Source organism: Ochotona curzoniae, unplaced genomic scaffold, assembly GCF_017591425.1.
Source record: "Ochotona curzoniae isolate NIBS_2020 unplaced genomic scaffold, NIBS_Ocur_1.0 contig_883, whole genome shotgun sequence".
In the NCBI taxonomy this organism is placed as follows: Eukaryota; Metazoa; Chordata; class Mammalia; order Lagomorpha; family Ochotonidae; genus Ochotona; species Ochotona curzoniae.
In genome coordinates, this window is record NW_024466599.1 from 18575318 (window position 1) to 18590267 (window position 14950).

The 14950-nt window shown below is 55.8% G+C and overlaps 3 protein-coding genes across 6 annotated transcripts; 1 reads left to right on the forward strand and 2 right to left on the reverse strand.

Annotated features, from left to right (window-relative positions):
• Positions 1-549: 549 nt before the first annotated feature.
• On the forward strand, positions 550-5792 carry ABHD1 (abhydrolase domain containing 1). The gene is made up of 9 exons (XM_040992742.1): positions 550-663; positions 3418-3578; positions 4120-4299; positions 4455-4500; positions 4584-4696; positions 4808-4981; positions 5153-5201; positions 5307-5472; positions 5581-5792. Exons 1-9 carry the CDS (start codon positions 550-552, stop codon positions 5790-5792), a joined length of 1215 nt encoding a protein of 404 aa, XP_040848676.1.
• A 7-nt stretch (positions 5793-5799) lies between these two features.
• On the reverse strand, positions 5800-9566 carry PREB (prolactin regulatory element binding). 4 transcript variants are annotated; one of them, XM_040992958.1, is made up of 9 exons: positions 9243-9565; positions 8498-8690; positions 8096-8316; positions 7825-7905; positions 7584-7708; positions 7254-7427; positions 7033-7105; positions 6682-6841; positions 5800-6551 (listed from the first exon to the last, which is right to left on the reverse strand). In XM_040992958.1, exons 1-9 carry the CDS (start codon positions 9375-9377, stop codon positions 6457-6459), a joined length of 1257 nt encoding a protein of 418 aa, XP_040848892.1. In that variant the 5' UTR covers positions 9378-9565; the 3' UTR covers positions 5800-6456. The 4 variants fall into 4 exon arrangements, with proteins under 4 accessions (XP_040848892.1, XP_040848894.1, XP_040848893.1 ...); XM_040992960.1 differs by lacking the exon at positions 6682-6841 and having other exon boundaries at positions 9243-9566; XM_040992959.1 differs by lacking the exon at positions 7254-7427.
• A 1110-nt stretch (positions 9567-10676) lies between these two features.
• Positions 10677-11882, reverse strand: PRR30 (proline rich 30). The gene has a single exon (XM_040992844.1). It carries the CDS (start codon positions 11880-11882, stop codon positions 10677-10679), a length of 1206 nt encoding a protein of 401 aa, XP_040848778.1.
• Between the last annotated feature and the right edge of the window lie 3068 nt (positions 11883-14950).

Here is a 14950-nt window from a genome sequence, read left to right on the forward strand (position 1 = left end):
GGTGTGTGTGACAGCTTGAGGTACACCATTGGACAGTAAGGGTCCCAGTGAGTGGCCATTGCATAGACCAGAGTAGAAACTCAGCACAGTTGTGGCTGGGACCTGTGACGGCCTGAGTGACTAGAGGATTCTGACCAGGCTACTTGCCCAGGGCATGGCAGGTGGAGAGTTTGTGGAACGAGGCGCTGGGCAAGCTCCGCCCCGCGGTTTGGCAGCAGGGCCACCAGTTCAGGGCTGCAGCGCTGGTAACTGCCAAAGGGAAAGTGGGGTGGCGCGGGGAAGCGGTGGGAAGCCATTGCCGGTCATGGGGCTCACTTACGGGCCCAGATCTGACCACATCTCCGGGGGTCCTAGATCTCCCCGCGCCGCTTCCAGTCGCCCCAGCGGCAAGGCAAGGGCGGTGGGCGGGGCTCGCAACCGCCGGCGGCGGAGGCGGGACCTGCGGGAGACCCAATGGCGGTAACGGGAGGGGCCTCTGCGCACCTGCCGGCCCAGTAGTCAAAGTCATCTGGCTGGAGCTGCCGCACACCGGGCAGCCGGAACCCCAAGATGCTGAGCACCCTCCTGAGCCTAAACAGCGGCACCTGGATAGACACTTTCGTTCTACTCTTGGCTCTTGGCGTTGCCCTCTACTTGGGCTACTACTGGGCATGTGTGCAGCAGGTGGGTGCGAGTCCAGGTTTCTGGCCAGCGGGGTTGGCATACTCTGATGCAATGGGGCATCTTCCAGACCCCGGCTCGAGCCATTTGGGGCAGTTGGCATGAGTGAGTGTCCCGCCCCAGGGGTACTTGGCTATTTATTCCCCGATACCCACTCGTCTCATTGCCTCCCTACAACTTCTGCATGCTGCCTGCTCCCCAGGGCAGCAGGGTCTTGGTGGGGAGGGGCACAAGGGTGCAGCCCCCCTCCACAGTGTGGAAAGGCAGCGGGGGAGAGGCAGTTTGGAGGTGTCCCGAAGGTTGTGCACTTCACTCTCCTTTCCTGTGAGAAGCTAAGTTTCTCTGTCACTGCAGGGAATCGACCCTGTAGGGTCATGGCAAACCGCCACCACCACCCGCATCGCATCACTTAGTAGGCATTGGCTTCCCTGTGGGCCCCCAAGTTGTCAGGATTGCTGGGTAACCCCCCTTACTCACTGAACCAGGGTTCTAGGTGGCCCAGGCTTACTGTGACCAGGGGACCTGCAGAAGTTGTGATGAACTTGATTTTCCTTACAACTTGGATGCAATATCTCATTAAGATATTGAGGAAAAGGCAGGTTTTCTTGTGTTCATTCAACTCAGATCTGGGCAGCTCTGTTCAACAATAATCCTGATGGTGCTGGTCCTTGCATGGGGACTCTAGGAGGGCTTAGTGTTGTTTCCTCGCCCGGATTCCAGAGCTTTCTGCATGAGCCTGCATCATATGTCAAGAAAGTCTCGCTTAATGTGTTGTAAAGTGGAGACCTCACTGGACTCTGCCTCACCTTCCACATGAGTTTGGGCAAGTGGTCTCTGCAGCTTTGTCCGTCACTGGAGTTCTTCTGTGGTTGTGAATAGTCACAGTAGCAGTCAGGGCCCCAAGCCCTTCCACGGCATGCAAACACTGGTGAGGCCCTGAGTGTGGACCATCTCGTGTGGGAATGGACTCTTATCAACTACTCCAGGACAACTGGGACATGTACTTGTTAGCTCTCAGGTGTCAGTCTAGAAACATGATTTCTTTAAATTGAAGCACCCGAACAGCAGCCTTGTTCTCTGCTGAGCTGTTTGAAGGAGGCTGTGATAAGGTGACAGCAACTAAAATGTGAGAAGAAAGGTAGCAGTGAGTGAACTCATTGGCGCTAGAGGCAGACAGACCAAGTTTACACCTGCAGCTCTACACTAACTACCTGAGGCAAGTTCATGACCTCCAGCAAGCTACTCAGCACACAAACCTGTTTGCTCGGGGGAATGGGAAGTGGTGGTCACAGTATCTCAGAATATTAGGAACATCAGAAGGCAGTCATGGACAATGCCTGGCAGGAAGCCTAGGATGGAGGGAGCCCTTCACAAAGGCCAGCAAGTACTCCTGATGATGGACCTTTTTTTTTTTTTTTTTTTTTAATTTGAAAGAGTTATAAAGGGGGAGAAAAACCTTTCATCTGCTGGTTCACTTCCCAAATGACTGCAATGGCTCGAACTGTACCAGCCTGAAGCCAGAAGCTAGGAACTTCTCCCAGGTCTCCCACATGAGTGCAAAGGCCCAAGCACTTAGGCCATCTTCTATTGCTTTCCAAGGTGCATTAGCTGGGAGCTGGCTCAGAAGTAGAACAATCAGCACTCGAACCAGTGTCCAAATGGGACATGACACTGCAGAGGGTGGATAACTGCTGTGCCACAGTGCCAGCTATGTATTGTGAATTTTACTTTGCCTCTTGCTTGCTGTGTGACTTGCAGCATTCCACTCCACTGCCTCATGTCTTTATTTATATCCTACAAGGTAGCCTAAGCTCAGTTCCCACATGCAGCACAGTGACAACAGCAGTTATTTGCAGGCTTACAGTCCAGGCTCTTAGTGACAGTCCTCTGTAGTCATTTTCCAGGGCCCATTTGAGTGCCGGGCCTGCCAAAGAGAAGTCTTGTGTGGAACTTCCTTGGGGTTAGCTATAGAAAAGCAAGTTCTAGGACTCAGCCTGAAGTCCCTGACCCCATATGGCACCATCGTCCTTCACCGCCTTCTCTCGGGCTAGGCCCCCTCTTTCATCTGCTCTTTGTCTAGAGGAAGCGAGCAAAGTGTAAAGTCAGAGCTTGGTGCCCACTGATCTCATCTGTCTCTGTAATCCAGTCCATTACCTTTCCCTCAGTTGGCATTAACACCAGCAAAAAAAAAAAAAAAAAAAAAATTCCTCCATGTGTGCATGGACAGCAGCAGGTGCCTGCAATAAAAAGCCCTTGAGCTGCTAGCACATTAGGGAACAAGAGGGACACACAGACCCAGGGAGCTCAGTCAGGAGGAGCTGGAGTGGTCACAGCCAGTGTTGCGAAGAGCATGTGCCACCCAGCTGCAAGGCCGAGGCTGCAGTTTGAATGGTGCTGCATTCATTCAGTTCCATCTCCAACAGCTCCCACCCCTTGGACAGGAGCCCCACTAGACAATATGGTTCACTACCCACTTTCTCCCAAATGGCTATGTGGTACAGACAGCCAGCAGGGGCCTAGGAGGCAGCTTCCAGCTCGGGTCGGTTCTTGAGGGGTGACACTGCAGGGCTAAGGTTCATGGCTATGGCTGGTCTGCAATACCAGAGGTAAGTTGGCCTTTCCTGGCAGGGCCATACTAGGTCTCTTCCCCAACACACAACCACAAAGCAGAATCCTCCAGGATCCCACCAGTCACTGCACCCTCTGGGACCAGGGGCCTTGCTGGTTTGGTGAGCAGGCTGTCTTGTGTGGTTACAGCGGCCTCAGCTGGTGGCTGGGCCCCAGTTCCTGGCCTTCCTGGAGCAACACTGTCCAGTGATCCTGGAAACCTTCTTCCCCACCCTCTGGTGCTTTGAGGGACGGCTGCAATCCATCCTGCGGATCTTCCTGCAGACTTGGCCCCCGGTCCCTTACTGGAGGTAAGCACAGAACAAAGCAGGGTGCAGCTAGGACTTGGGGCCCACACACGGCTGGGAAAGCCTGTTTATGTGAGAGACAGTACCAGAACTGCCACCTGCTGCTCCACTCAGTCTAGGTCTTCCATGCCAATGGCAGAGACTGAACTACCTTGGTCTTCATGGTTGTCTCCCAAGGTCTGGCTTACCTGCCATCTGGAACCAGGAACTGGAGCAGGAATCAAATCCACAGATCCTGACACAGGATGGGGCAGGGGCCCACCTAATCCATGCTGTCAGCCCTAGGCCAGATGCCCACTCCTCTTCCATCTCATCCCTCCCCACTCAGCATGCTGATGGCACCACAGGAGTGGACATGTGAAGGGGCATGTCCTCGCCCACCCTGGAAAATATTCCATCCTCTCTGTCTCCAGCCCACCCTGGCCAACCTTACTGTGAGGTCGTGACAGTCCTAAGTGGGTAGAGTAGGGAGGAACCTTTGTAGTAGCTCATGGAAGCCCTGACAGTGTTTCTGTGTCCCGCTCCTCGCCATCCCAAACTCCAGTGAAGTCCTTCCAACTCCAGACGGTGGCCAGCTACTGCTGGACTGGGCTGAGCCCGACAGCAACCAGCACCCCAAGCCCAGCACACGGCCCATCGTGCTGTTGCTTCCTGGCATCACTGGCAGCAGCCAGGAGAACTACATCCTGCACCTGGTCAGCCAGGCTTTGGCAGATGGCTATAGGTATGGGGGAGGCACAGCCCAGAGGCAACGGGTGGTGTCTGGTCCCAGGGCATTCATCCTGACCCTGGCGGGGAGAGTGCTCTAGCCTTTGGCAGGGCTGTTGGGCCCTGGATCTCAAGCCAGGCCTGACCAAGCCACGCCCTTGTGTGCTTCAGGGCCGTTGTCTTCAATAACAGGGGCTGCCGTGGGGAAGAACTACTGGTGAGTGCCCACCTCCAACTCCCTTTAGAGATCTCGGCTCTGGGTGCCCCTGCCTCACTGCCCTCTAATCTACTTGCTCTCAGACCCCCAGGTCTTACTGTGCCAGCAACACTGAGGACCTGGAGACAGTTGTGAAGCACATCAAGCACTACCACCCCCAGGCCCCACTGCTGGCTGTGGGCATCTCTTTCGGAGGGTAAAGGTTGCCTGGGTCCACCCAGAGGCCTTGTCTTCCTTTGTTTCTCTCCTCCTGTCCCAGCTTCCTCTTGCATTCCCGCCCTTGGTGGCCTCGGGTCTAATCCTGTAGGGTACTGGTGTTGAACTACCTGGCACGGACTGGACTGGATGCTGGCTTGGTGGCAGGACTGACTCTGTCTGCATGCTGGGATTCCTTTGAGACCACTCGCTCCCTGGAGATGCCACTCAATTTACTGCTCTTCAATCAGCCGCTCACTGCTGGGCTCTGCCAATCTGTGGAAAGGTAGCAGTTTGGCAAGGGGCTAGGGCAGCCGTAAGGATTAGGAATGTAGTCATGGCAGTATCCCAGCCCTTGGGTCACATGTGATCTCATGGTCACACATGAGATGAGACAGAAGCTGGAGAGCCTTGGGTCAGTCAGAGCTTGAGCCAATGATTATGTACTCCTTTCCAGAAATAGAAGCGTGATGGAGAAGGAAGTGGATGTAGATTTTGTGCTAAAGGTATAAGCTTTCAAACACATACCTTGTCCCATGCCTGCAAAACTAGTCTCCCGCTGTCTTCCTAGTCTCCTGCTAGCCTAGCCTGTTTCCCCTCCGCTACTGCAGGCCCGCACAATCCGCCAGTTTGATGAACGCTACACATCCGTGGCCTTCGGCTACGAAGACTGTGTTGCCTACTACCAAGCAGCAAGTCCAAGAAACAAGGTAGATGCCATCCAGACCCCTGTGCTCTGCCTCAACGCAGCTGACGACCCCTTCTCCCCGGTCCAGGGTAAGACCCTAGAATCAGATCTACCTGGGGACAGTGGGTCAAGAGATGCATATCAGGAATGCGTGGACTCCTGTGAAAGGCCAGCCGACCTCCTTCTGTGGCCCCCAGCTCTCCCCATGCAGGCAGCCCGGCTCTCCCCGCACCTTGCACTGCTTGTCACGGCCCGGGGCGGTCACATCGGCTTCCTGGAAGGGCTGCTGCCCTGGAGGCACTGCTACATGAGGCGCTTGCTGCACCAGTACGCCAGGGCTGTCTTCCAGCACCCATCTGAGCTGCTGGACCTCGGGGTGCTCACACCTTCTGAGGGCACAGGGAGTTGACACAGGGTTCCATTTGGGGCTGGTTCAGCCTTCCCTTTTAATTAAACACCAACTTTCCGGCTCAGCGATCCAGGTTCATTTTCCCTTCCTTCAAGCCTAGGGTAGACCATGCAGGAACTTGTTGGCACATCTAGCCTGGCTGGCTGGCGCTGCCCACCTGAACCACAGAGCATTACCTAGACTTTGCTTTTACTCCTTCGTGCTCCAACAATAAGTACCAGGCTAGTCCCTGCCCCAGCAAAAGCCAGGGAGCTCTATGAGAACATCTGGCCCCAAGACCAACAGCAGAGGTGGAGAAACAGTTGTGGTGGGAAGGACGGCAGCGACTCCGGGTCTTGGGCATCTTCACGTGTTCCTGGAGCAAAGACAAGCTCAACTCTGGAGCTTCTGGCACGCTGACGAGGGCCAGGAGGCCCACAGTGTGGCCTAAGCCTCAAACATCACCATCCTGGGGTGGAGCCATAGGTGGCCAAGGCACTGCTTCCAGGATCTAGAGTGGCACAGCGTCACAGCCAAGCCTACTGGGACAGGTAGGCAATGCTCCAGTCTCATTAGAGGCACCTCAGCTGTCGACCCAATGGGGCAAGCAGCGGGCGCCCAGACCACCCACTCAGCTCAGGAAGGTGCCAGTGTCCAGACCCCTGATCCCTCGGGGGCAGGGAGGCTAAAGAAAACCCGGAAAGGCACTCTGGAGCAGCAGGATGGTCACAATGATGAGTCCGACACACAGCAGGAGCAGCAGCCACACAGGAACGCTCCCTGTGGGCAGCAAGGGGAGAGGTCAGGGGCAAAGGGGCCTGGGGGGCCTGAAGAAGCCTCCCCACCCTACCCAAGCAGAGCATACAGAGCTACAGCCATAGCATCTGTGGCCCCTGCCCCAGTGACTCACGCCGTGAGGGCAGCAGGTGCAGCTGGCAACGACTGTCCACAGCCACAGAGAACAGCGCAGTTTCATGAGACCCTAGGAGCTCTGGACCACGACCCTTCTCAGGCAGAAAGGCCACATCTGTCACCACAATGCCATGAGCCTCCCTCACGTAGTAGAGGCGCTGTGGGTGGGAAGACAAGGTGGTAAGGGAAGACCCCTTGAAAGGCTTCCTGCTGGAAAACAAGTTCCCTACCCACCCTGTTCCCCACCCCTAGAGTTCCCTCCACAGGCTGGGCCTGCCTCTCCTTGCATACTCAGGGAACAGGGAGGCCTCAGTCCTCCCATAGGCCTAGGCCCTCCTCTACCCATTACCTGGAGGGAGAAAGCTATGTAGATGGCCACAGAGCCAGTGACCGTGCCCAGGCCCAGGAAGGTGCCCGATTCACTGCAACACAGAAGAAAGTGCTCACTATCCTGGAGGCTGGGGAAGACCATGCCACCCTCATCACCCACACCAGCCCTCACCCAGGCAGGACTTGTCTCCCCAGCTCCCTCTCACACCCCCAACCTGGCCCGGTCCTGCTGTCTCACACCTGACACTGAGGCAGGAGACGACTTCCTGGCCACAGGACCTGGTGCGAAGGGGCAGGAAGGTGGAGCCATCCCAGGCTGTGAGGTAGCAGGGCGGAGGCTGGCGCAGGCGCTTGTGGGGAATCTGCACGGTGAAGAGCCGCAGCCCAGCAGGCTGGTCTGGGACCCGCCCAAACCTGGGGGCCGAGTGAGGGGCTATTCAGCTCCTTGGGCCCTGCCCAACCATCCCCCCTGCCAGGCCAGGCCACGTTCCTCCCCACTTGCATTCTCCCATCCCCTGCCAGTGCAGGTGGGCTGTGCCCCTTGCAGCCTTCCCCTGGGAGTGCACATACCTGCAGGCCTGATAGCGGTAAGGTGTGGTAGCCAAGGTGGGTCCATTCTCTTGCCAGTGCAGCTGGGCCACCAGCTTATTTTTCTGCCACACACAGCCCTTGAAGTCCCAGCCCACAGTCACCAGCTGGTCAGGAACGAAGGGGCCAGCACGGGTGGTTAGAGCATCTACTTAAGCAGCTTCAGCCTTACCACCACCTTTCTCCCTTCTACCCTACAGGCCCCACATACACTCTTTCTCACCTTGCCATCCGGCCCCAGAGTCAGGTCTTCGATCTCTCCCTCATGGGCTTTGAACTCCTCTGCTTTCTCCAAGCTGGGGACCTGCAGCCACCAGCAGGGTTAGCTCAGGTTCCCAGCCTAAGCACCCTGCCCCCCCTGCATGTCTCCTCATGGCTGCTCGGCCCACTTCCCTTCTAAGCTCCCAGGACGCCACAAGTAGCCCTTGATGGTGCTTTTCACTTGGCTATGAGTGACCCGCATCCTCCCTCACCACCACCCCCCACACCCACACCTTCCAGATCCGAACATAGCCATCCGTCCCTCCAGTGGCAAGCAGCGTATTATCATGGTTGAAGCACACGACTTTTTGCAGTGGATCAGGGCTGAAGTCTGTCTGGACCGCCTGCAAATTCTCTACCCGGAGTTCCACCCCCTCACGCTGGGTTTCACTTTTCGGTTTCTTCTCTGTCGGGGAAGCTCCCTTCCTTTGTCGAGTGCCCTGCTCCTTGGAACCTGCAAAACAGTTTACCAGGTTCCAAGCTCCTATTGCAAGTCGTGTTGGCCCCTGTTTCCAGGTCAGGGATACCCACAGCTTCCGGCAGGCAATCCAAGCCCCACTTCTTCCCAGCCCCTTGAGGACAGGGATCTTACTAATTTTCAGGACTTTTTTGCACAGGGAAGGCGGATGCCTCACCTGCCTTCTCCGCCTTGTTGTTGCTCTTCTGCTGATGGACCTGGAAGCGCAGGAGCTGGCAGCGGGCATCCTGCCCTGCTGCCAGGATGTTACCTGCCAGGGCCAAGTTCATGGTGGCTCTTGTCTCTGTGTCATGGGAGTGCAGCAGAGAGGCACTCAGCTGCCCGTTAATCCGTTCCAGCTGCAGAAAGTGCTGTGGGGGGAAGCAACCCCACGGAGGAGGGAGGAACAAGGTTCAGGGGTGTGCACGAGGGCATCCAGGTTGGTGAACAGCATATAACCCACAGCGTAAGGACTTCTCCTCCTGCCTACCGCACTTCCTGGTTCGAAGCGCTCGGCCTCAAGGCCCCTTTCTCCCCTTCATTGAATGCTCGCAAAGACCCTCCGGCTAATACAACAGACCCACGCACTCTCACAGGAGTGCAGGAACCTAGCACAAAAGGTCCAAAGCCGCGCTTGCACTACTGCTAAAAGAACGACACGTGGGCTATCTGGATTGCCAGACAAGGCCAGGGTCAGCCCGTCGAGTAGTTCCCATCTGGACCCAACCAAAGCTCCTCCTGCGTCGCGCAGTGCTGGGGGCAGCTTTCACTCTGCCAGAGCAGTCTTCTAACCGCCCTCCAAGAACGTTTAGCGGATGGATGCAGCGTCTGGGCGTTCATTACGCGGCGGCTCCCGCCCCGACTCCCCCGTGACCCCCGGACATCCCGCAGTTTCCCTAGCCCCAGGGGTCCTGCGCTCTCACCACGCCATTCTTAATGCCTGTCTTGGCAGCACCTCCTCCGCCGGCAGCGATGAGCAGCCCGGTGCTGGCGTCCACCTGAAGCGCATAAAGCGGGAACGGGGCCCGGTACAGTTCTGGGGCCCGGCGCCGGCCCATCCCGCCGGCAGTGCGGCACTCAGGGCATGCCGCGTCGGGCCTTGGGCCACTGTCCTGGTCGCTGTTGAAGTCACCACCGCCCGGACAGCCTAGACTCCGCTCTCACGCTCTCGGGGTTACCAGCTCCTACCCCGCCCTTAGGTACCGGTATCTCCGTTCGGCTCCGGCAAACTCGGTTCCGCAGACGCGCACTGCGCACGCGCACCTGTCCTGTAGCGCTCTCCGCGCAAGCGCAGCCCGGCGCTACGCGTCAGCACTAACGCGGCGCACGGCTCTGCTTCGCCGCGGCTGTTCTGCCAGCGCCTCCGCCATTTTTGTGCCTGGCAAGAGGGGCGGGTGGAGGAGTTGGGGTTTAGGGAGGACATCGCGGGTCCGCAGTTTCCCGAAGTGAGGGCCACTGTCACTTCAAGAGCGGCAGGCCAACTCCCGCAAGCCCACACTTTCCATTTGCCTGAGTGAGGAGGTGATGTGTGGAAGTGCGCATGCCAGAGACCACCGAACCTTTCTTCAGCACAGTCCTGGATTCACTCCCCAAGCCCACTGCTTGCTGGAATGAGGAAGCCACTGTTAGCCTTGACTGGGCGGAGGTGACAGTCACCGCCACTCCCAGAAGAGCAGGCCCTGGGCCCTTCTTTTGTCATGGCTCTCCTGGCAGGTGTTTTCCATCGCTGACCCCTCCTGCTCCCCCTCCCGTGGGGGCCTGCAGCCGTCTGGGCTTATGTGGGGACCTCCCTGCTTCCCCGGAAATGAGCTTATGGCATGCCAGAGGAAGTCCCGGGTCGGGGGGAGGACAATTCAGTGGCTTCATGGAAGGGCCACCACAGTGTTGAATGCAGTGTGTAAGTGGAGTTTGTGGGTTCCTTGTCTTCCTCTGATATGTGGTACCTGCTTGGCCCATTTTTTATTTTTTGATCTTGGGGTCCCAGAAGGCTTTGTTGAGACTGGCATCCCCTCCCCCAACAATAGCAGCCATACACATACACACACACACACACACACACACACACACACACACACACACACATGCTCGTGTGCGCTCCCCCCACACCCACTCCTATGAAGAAACAAGTGTTCCACGGGGGCAGGTTTTTATTGAATGCACTGAAGGCTGAGTGGGGTCACTTCAGCCAGGAGACAGCAAACTCCACAGGGGGCTTCCAGGATTCAGGACAGGACCACACACCTGACTTCCGGCCAGCCAGCCCTTCAGGGTATCTCTTGGACGGTGTGAGATCTGGGGCCTGGTGGGGAGGGTGGGATTTGGAGGAGCTGCTCCCAGGAGCCTCCGTGGCTCCAGAGCTAGACTGGCGACTTGGGGAGCCTGGACTCTGAAGAAACAGGCCTCCTTGGAATAGGAGGGTGCCTGGCCTTTGGGGAGGTAGCGGCCTGCTTTGGCGCCTGCAGGGGAGGCCCTGAACATTGAGTGGAGTTTGGTGAGTGAAGGCTTGCAGACTTGTGGCTCCTGGCCTGGGACGACGGTGTGCCCGGGGCCGGGTCTGCCCGGGCTGGAAATGCACGTGCTTGTTGCTGATGGGTCTGGCCGGCCTCGCCCTGGCCCCTTGTTTGCCCCGACCTTCTTTCTGGCAACAGATGTAAGGCCCTGGCCTGGCCCCGAGGCAGGCGGAGGCCGAAGCCAATGCCTATGCGAAGTGTCCCGGATTCCTGGCCTGGCCCACAGGGCAGGAGTTGGGGGAAGGCCAGTAGCCGGGGGCCAGACTTGTATCTGGGGACGGGGCATGAGGGGCTGCGGGGCCGGAGGCACACCAGGCATATGGGGTACTCCACAACTGGGGCCCTGCCAGTTCTGCCTAGCCACAGGCGCTGCAAAAGCAGTAGCCGCAGGTCGTGTGCGATGCGGCGGTGCCCCAGGTGGACCACCAGGGCCTGGGCAAGCGCCCCTGGGTCCCTGAACTCTGCAGGGTCCCTCTCGCTTGCCACGCATCCCCCTGCCTCCCCAGGAGACCTGTTGTCCCTGTGCTGAGGATGCCAGTGCCATGTTTTCCTGTTACAGTTGGCAGCAGGAGAAGGAAGGCTGGGGCTTGGGGAAGGGAGCGTGGAGCTCAGCTGGTCTTCAGGCCTTGAGGGAGTCTGGCCACGTGAACGTGAGCAGGGAGAGGAGTTCTGGGGCTGACAGAATGCAGAGGAGGGGGTAAGGGGAGGAGAGGGGTAGAGCAAGAGGCTGGAGGGAGAGGAGGAGCGTTGGAGGGAGACTGAGAGAGAATTCTGGTGAAAGAAAGTGGGGGAGCTGGGGAGGGAGGGGGAGGAGGGAGGTGGAGCTAGATCTGAATTGGAGTCAGAAGAAGAGAATTGGGGGGCAGGGGGATGGGCTCGTGCAGGAGGAGAGAAAGTGGCAGGTGGTTTGGGGTGGGCCTGTGACTGGATGGGGGAGACAGGCTGGAGGCTGCAGTTAGGGGAGTCCACAAGCTGTGAGAGGTCCTGGGGGTGGTGCCTGGGAGGCACGATGGCGTTCTGTAGCAGCACCTGCTCCTTCCTTGGAGGCAGCATCGCCTTGACTGCACCAGGGACCAGGGACGTAAGGGTGAGGCTTTCCCAAGGGCAGCTGTGACAGAGAACTCCAGGCACCCCCTGTGCACTGAGTGTGGCCCCAGCTTGGGATCGCTGGTGGGCCAGACAGGCGCGCAGCCCTCTGGGGGCTCAGGCGGCAGCTTCGGGCTGAGAACGGCCTCTCCCTTTTTTGTAGTCAGCCATTGACGAGGTATGTGTGGGGATGGAGAAGCAAATCTATCTCTTGGGAGCCAAGGGGCAGTCGTCGGAGGGGGTTACAGCCAGTGGGACCTGAAGAGAAAGACACAGACAGTGATTTGGGATGCTGGTGGAGATGATTCAGCCTCGTGTAGCTCTGCCTCGTGTGCCCAGTGCCAGGCGGATCTCACTGAGACCATAAATCCATGCCCGCTTCCCATCAGAACAGCTGGCAAAATGCTCCAGGGAAGGGGAGGGGTGGGGAGGGGAGAAGCAGGAAGGGCAGGATGAAGGCATGGAGTTGGGGGCTCATCTGGGGTGTTCTGGGACTGTGAATGCTTACCTCTGAGGACTCCCTGCACTGTGTGTTGTATACCACTTCAGTGCTGAAGGCACCTGAGTGAAACAACAGCACGGTCAGCCTACTGGGGCGATGCCACTCCTTGCCCCAGCATCGTTGGTCACCCTAGACTTACCGCCACTTGGGTTTGTCTCAGCTTGTCCTCGATCCTCTTTAAGCCAGGCGGAGCTCTTCTGTGGTGCACAGGCTTTTGTGCTCCTGATCTTGACTTAAAGATTCAGCATCCAGCGGTCCTGCTGTTCTGATTCCCCTAACCTTGTGTCCTCCCTAATGCTGATGTCCCCTGGCTTGGTCTGACACTGGCTCAACAGCAGCAGCAGCAGCAACAGGGCCAGCTGGAAAAAGCCTCTGGGAGACTTGGTCTAAGGGGCGGCATTGCCGCCCCCCAGTGGAAGCTGGGGTCCAGTTCCCTAGAGGCAGTTCTCAGCACCAGGAGCCTGTGTCACAAAGGTCAGATGCTGACATCATAGATTCTCGGCCACTCTCAGGGTTCCAAGACTTGATTCCAGAGCCCATCCAAAGGCTGGCTCTCGATAGTCTGGGAGGCTGCAAGCTTATCCCAGCTCCATGTTGCCTGCAGGCTCGAGCCCTGCTTGTGCCCTCTGCCCATGTACTTGACAGCTCCCACCACTTCATCCATCTTAATCCTACAGTGCCTGATTGCCTGGTCTTCTGAGCACTGCTCATGTTCTGTATATTTTCTCCTTTGAGGTGAACTTGTTATGTGTATTCACAACTATTTTCTCAGCATCTTGAGATAGAATTCATGAATCGTGCAATCTACCTATGTAATATTTTTGTTTTAAATTTTCTTTATTTTAAGCACAGGAACAAAGCATCCATCTGCCTGTTCACTCCCCAAATGCTTATAATAGTTGGATGGGGCCTGGTCAAAGCCTGGAGAAGTCAGAAACTCAATTCAGCACTGCTGTGTGGGTGGCAGGAACCAGGAACTTGATCCATCACCCCTGCTTCCCAGGGCCACTGCAGCCAATGACCTGGGAAAGCAGTGGAGGATGGCTCAAGTCCTTAGGCCCCTGCACCTGCATGGGAGACCCAGAAGAAGATCCTGGCTTCTGGCTTTGGATCGACTCAGCTCTGGCCTTTGTGGTTATTTGGGGAGCGAACCAGTGGGTGAAGGATGCTTCTATCCTTTCTTTGTAAATATGCCTTTCATATAAAAAGAAAGAAATCTTTTTAAAAAATCCACAAACATTTTATCTGACAGTGCTGTAGATCCGAAGCCCAACTTGGGCCTCAGATGTTAGCTGGGGCCAGCATTCTGATACAGTAGTACAGGATGCTGGTGTTGCAAACAGCAGCTTAACCTCTATGCTACAATGTTTTTTCCCTTTTCACTGATTTTTTTTTTTTAATCTGTCCTCAGTTCCTCAATGTCTCAATGGATTCTGAAATAACAGGCCTGATCTGAGGGCCTCTGTGTTGAGCTGGGCTCCATCTTCTGTGCGGTGCCTCTTAGCCCATAAGACTGTAACCTGGCTGAGAAAACTACATCCTACTTGGCAAGAATGCTTGAATCCCTGGCTAGGCTGTTCAGGCATGACTGGGAAGAAAATGAGTTTCACCTGGTGCAGCAACCAAGACTTCAAAAGTTACTCATTGTTTGATCCTTAAGGTGGTTCCGCATTAACTCAGTCCCCCAAACCCTTCCCGCTTTGTGGTTTTTGCTTTTATAAACCCCACTACTCTGAGTTCAGGGTCAAGAGGTCTTTGAGCCAGGAGCTGCCTCTCCACTGCTGGCAATAAAGGACTTCCCAGTCTTAGTGGGTTGTGCTCTTCTGTGATGACTCACTTAGGTACAACACATTGTTGTTTTATATTAACTCTTCTGGAGTCCTTACATTTCCAGGTGAATTTTAAGAACAACAAGTTAATTTCTACAGGAAAATTAGCTAGGATTATGATAGGGCTTATGCTCAATCTGTACCTGTATTGGGAAAGTATTCTTATCAGACTGATATTAAGTTTTCTAATTTGTGAATATGAGATTGTTTTCCATTTATTTAAATATTTAATCTTTTAAACAATGCTTTATTGTTTTAAGTGTATAAATCTTGGACTTCCTTTGTTGAATTTCCTTATACATATTTGCTTTTTCATGCTGTTATGAGTTGAATTATTTTCTTAATTTCATTTTTGGATTGTTTATTGCCAGTGTACTTAATCTTTATATATTGATCTTCTAGTTTGCAAATTTGCTGAACTCGTTTATCCTTTTTTTTAAAAGATTTTTTTTTTTAATTACAAAGTCAGATATACAGAGAGGAAGAGAGAGAGAGAAGATCTTCCATCTGATGATTCACTCCCCAAGTGACCGCAACGGCCAGTGCTGAGCCAATCCGAAGCCGGGAACCAGGAACCTCTTCCAGGTCTCCCATGCAGGTGCAGGGTTCCAAGGCTTTGGGCCATCCTCGACTGCTTTTCCAGGCTACAAGCAGGGAGCTGGATGAGAAGTGGAGCTGCCAGAATTAGAACTGGTGCCCATATG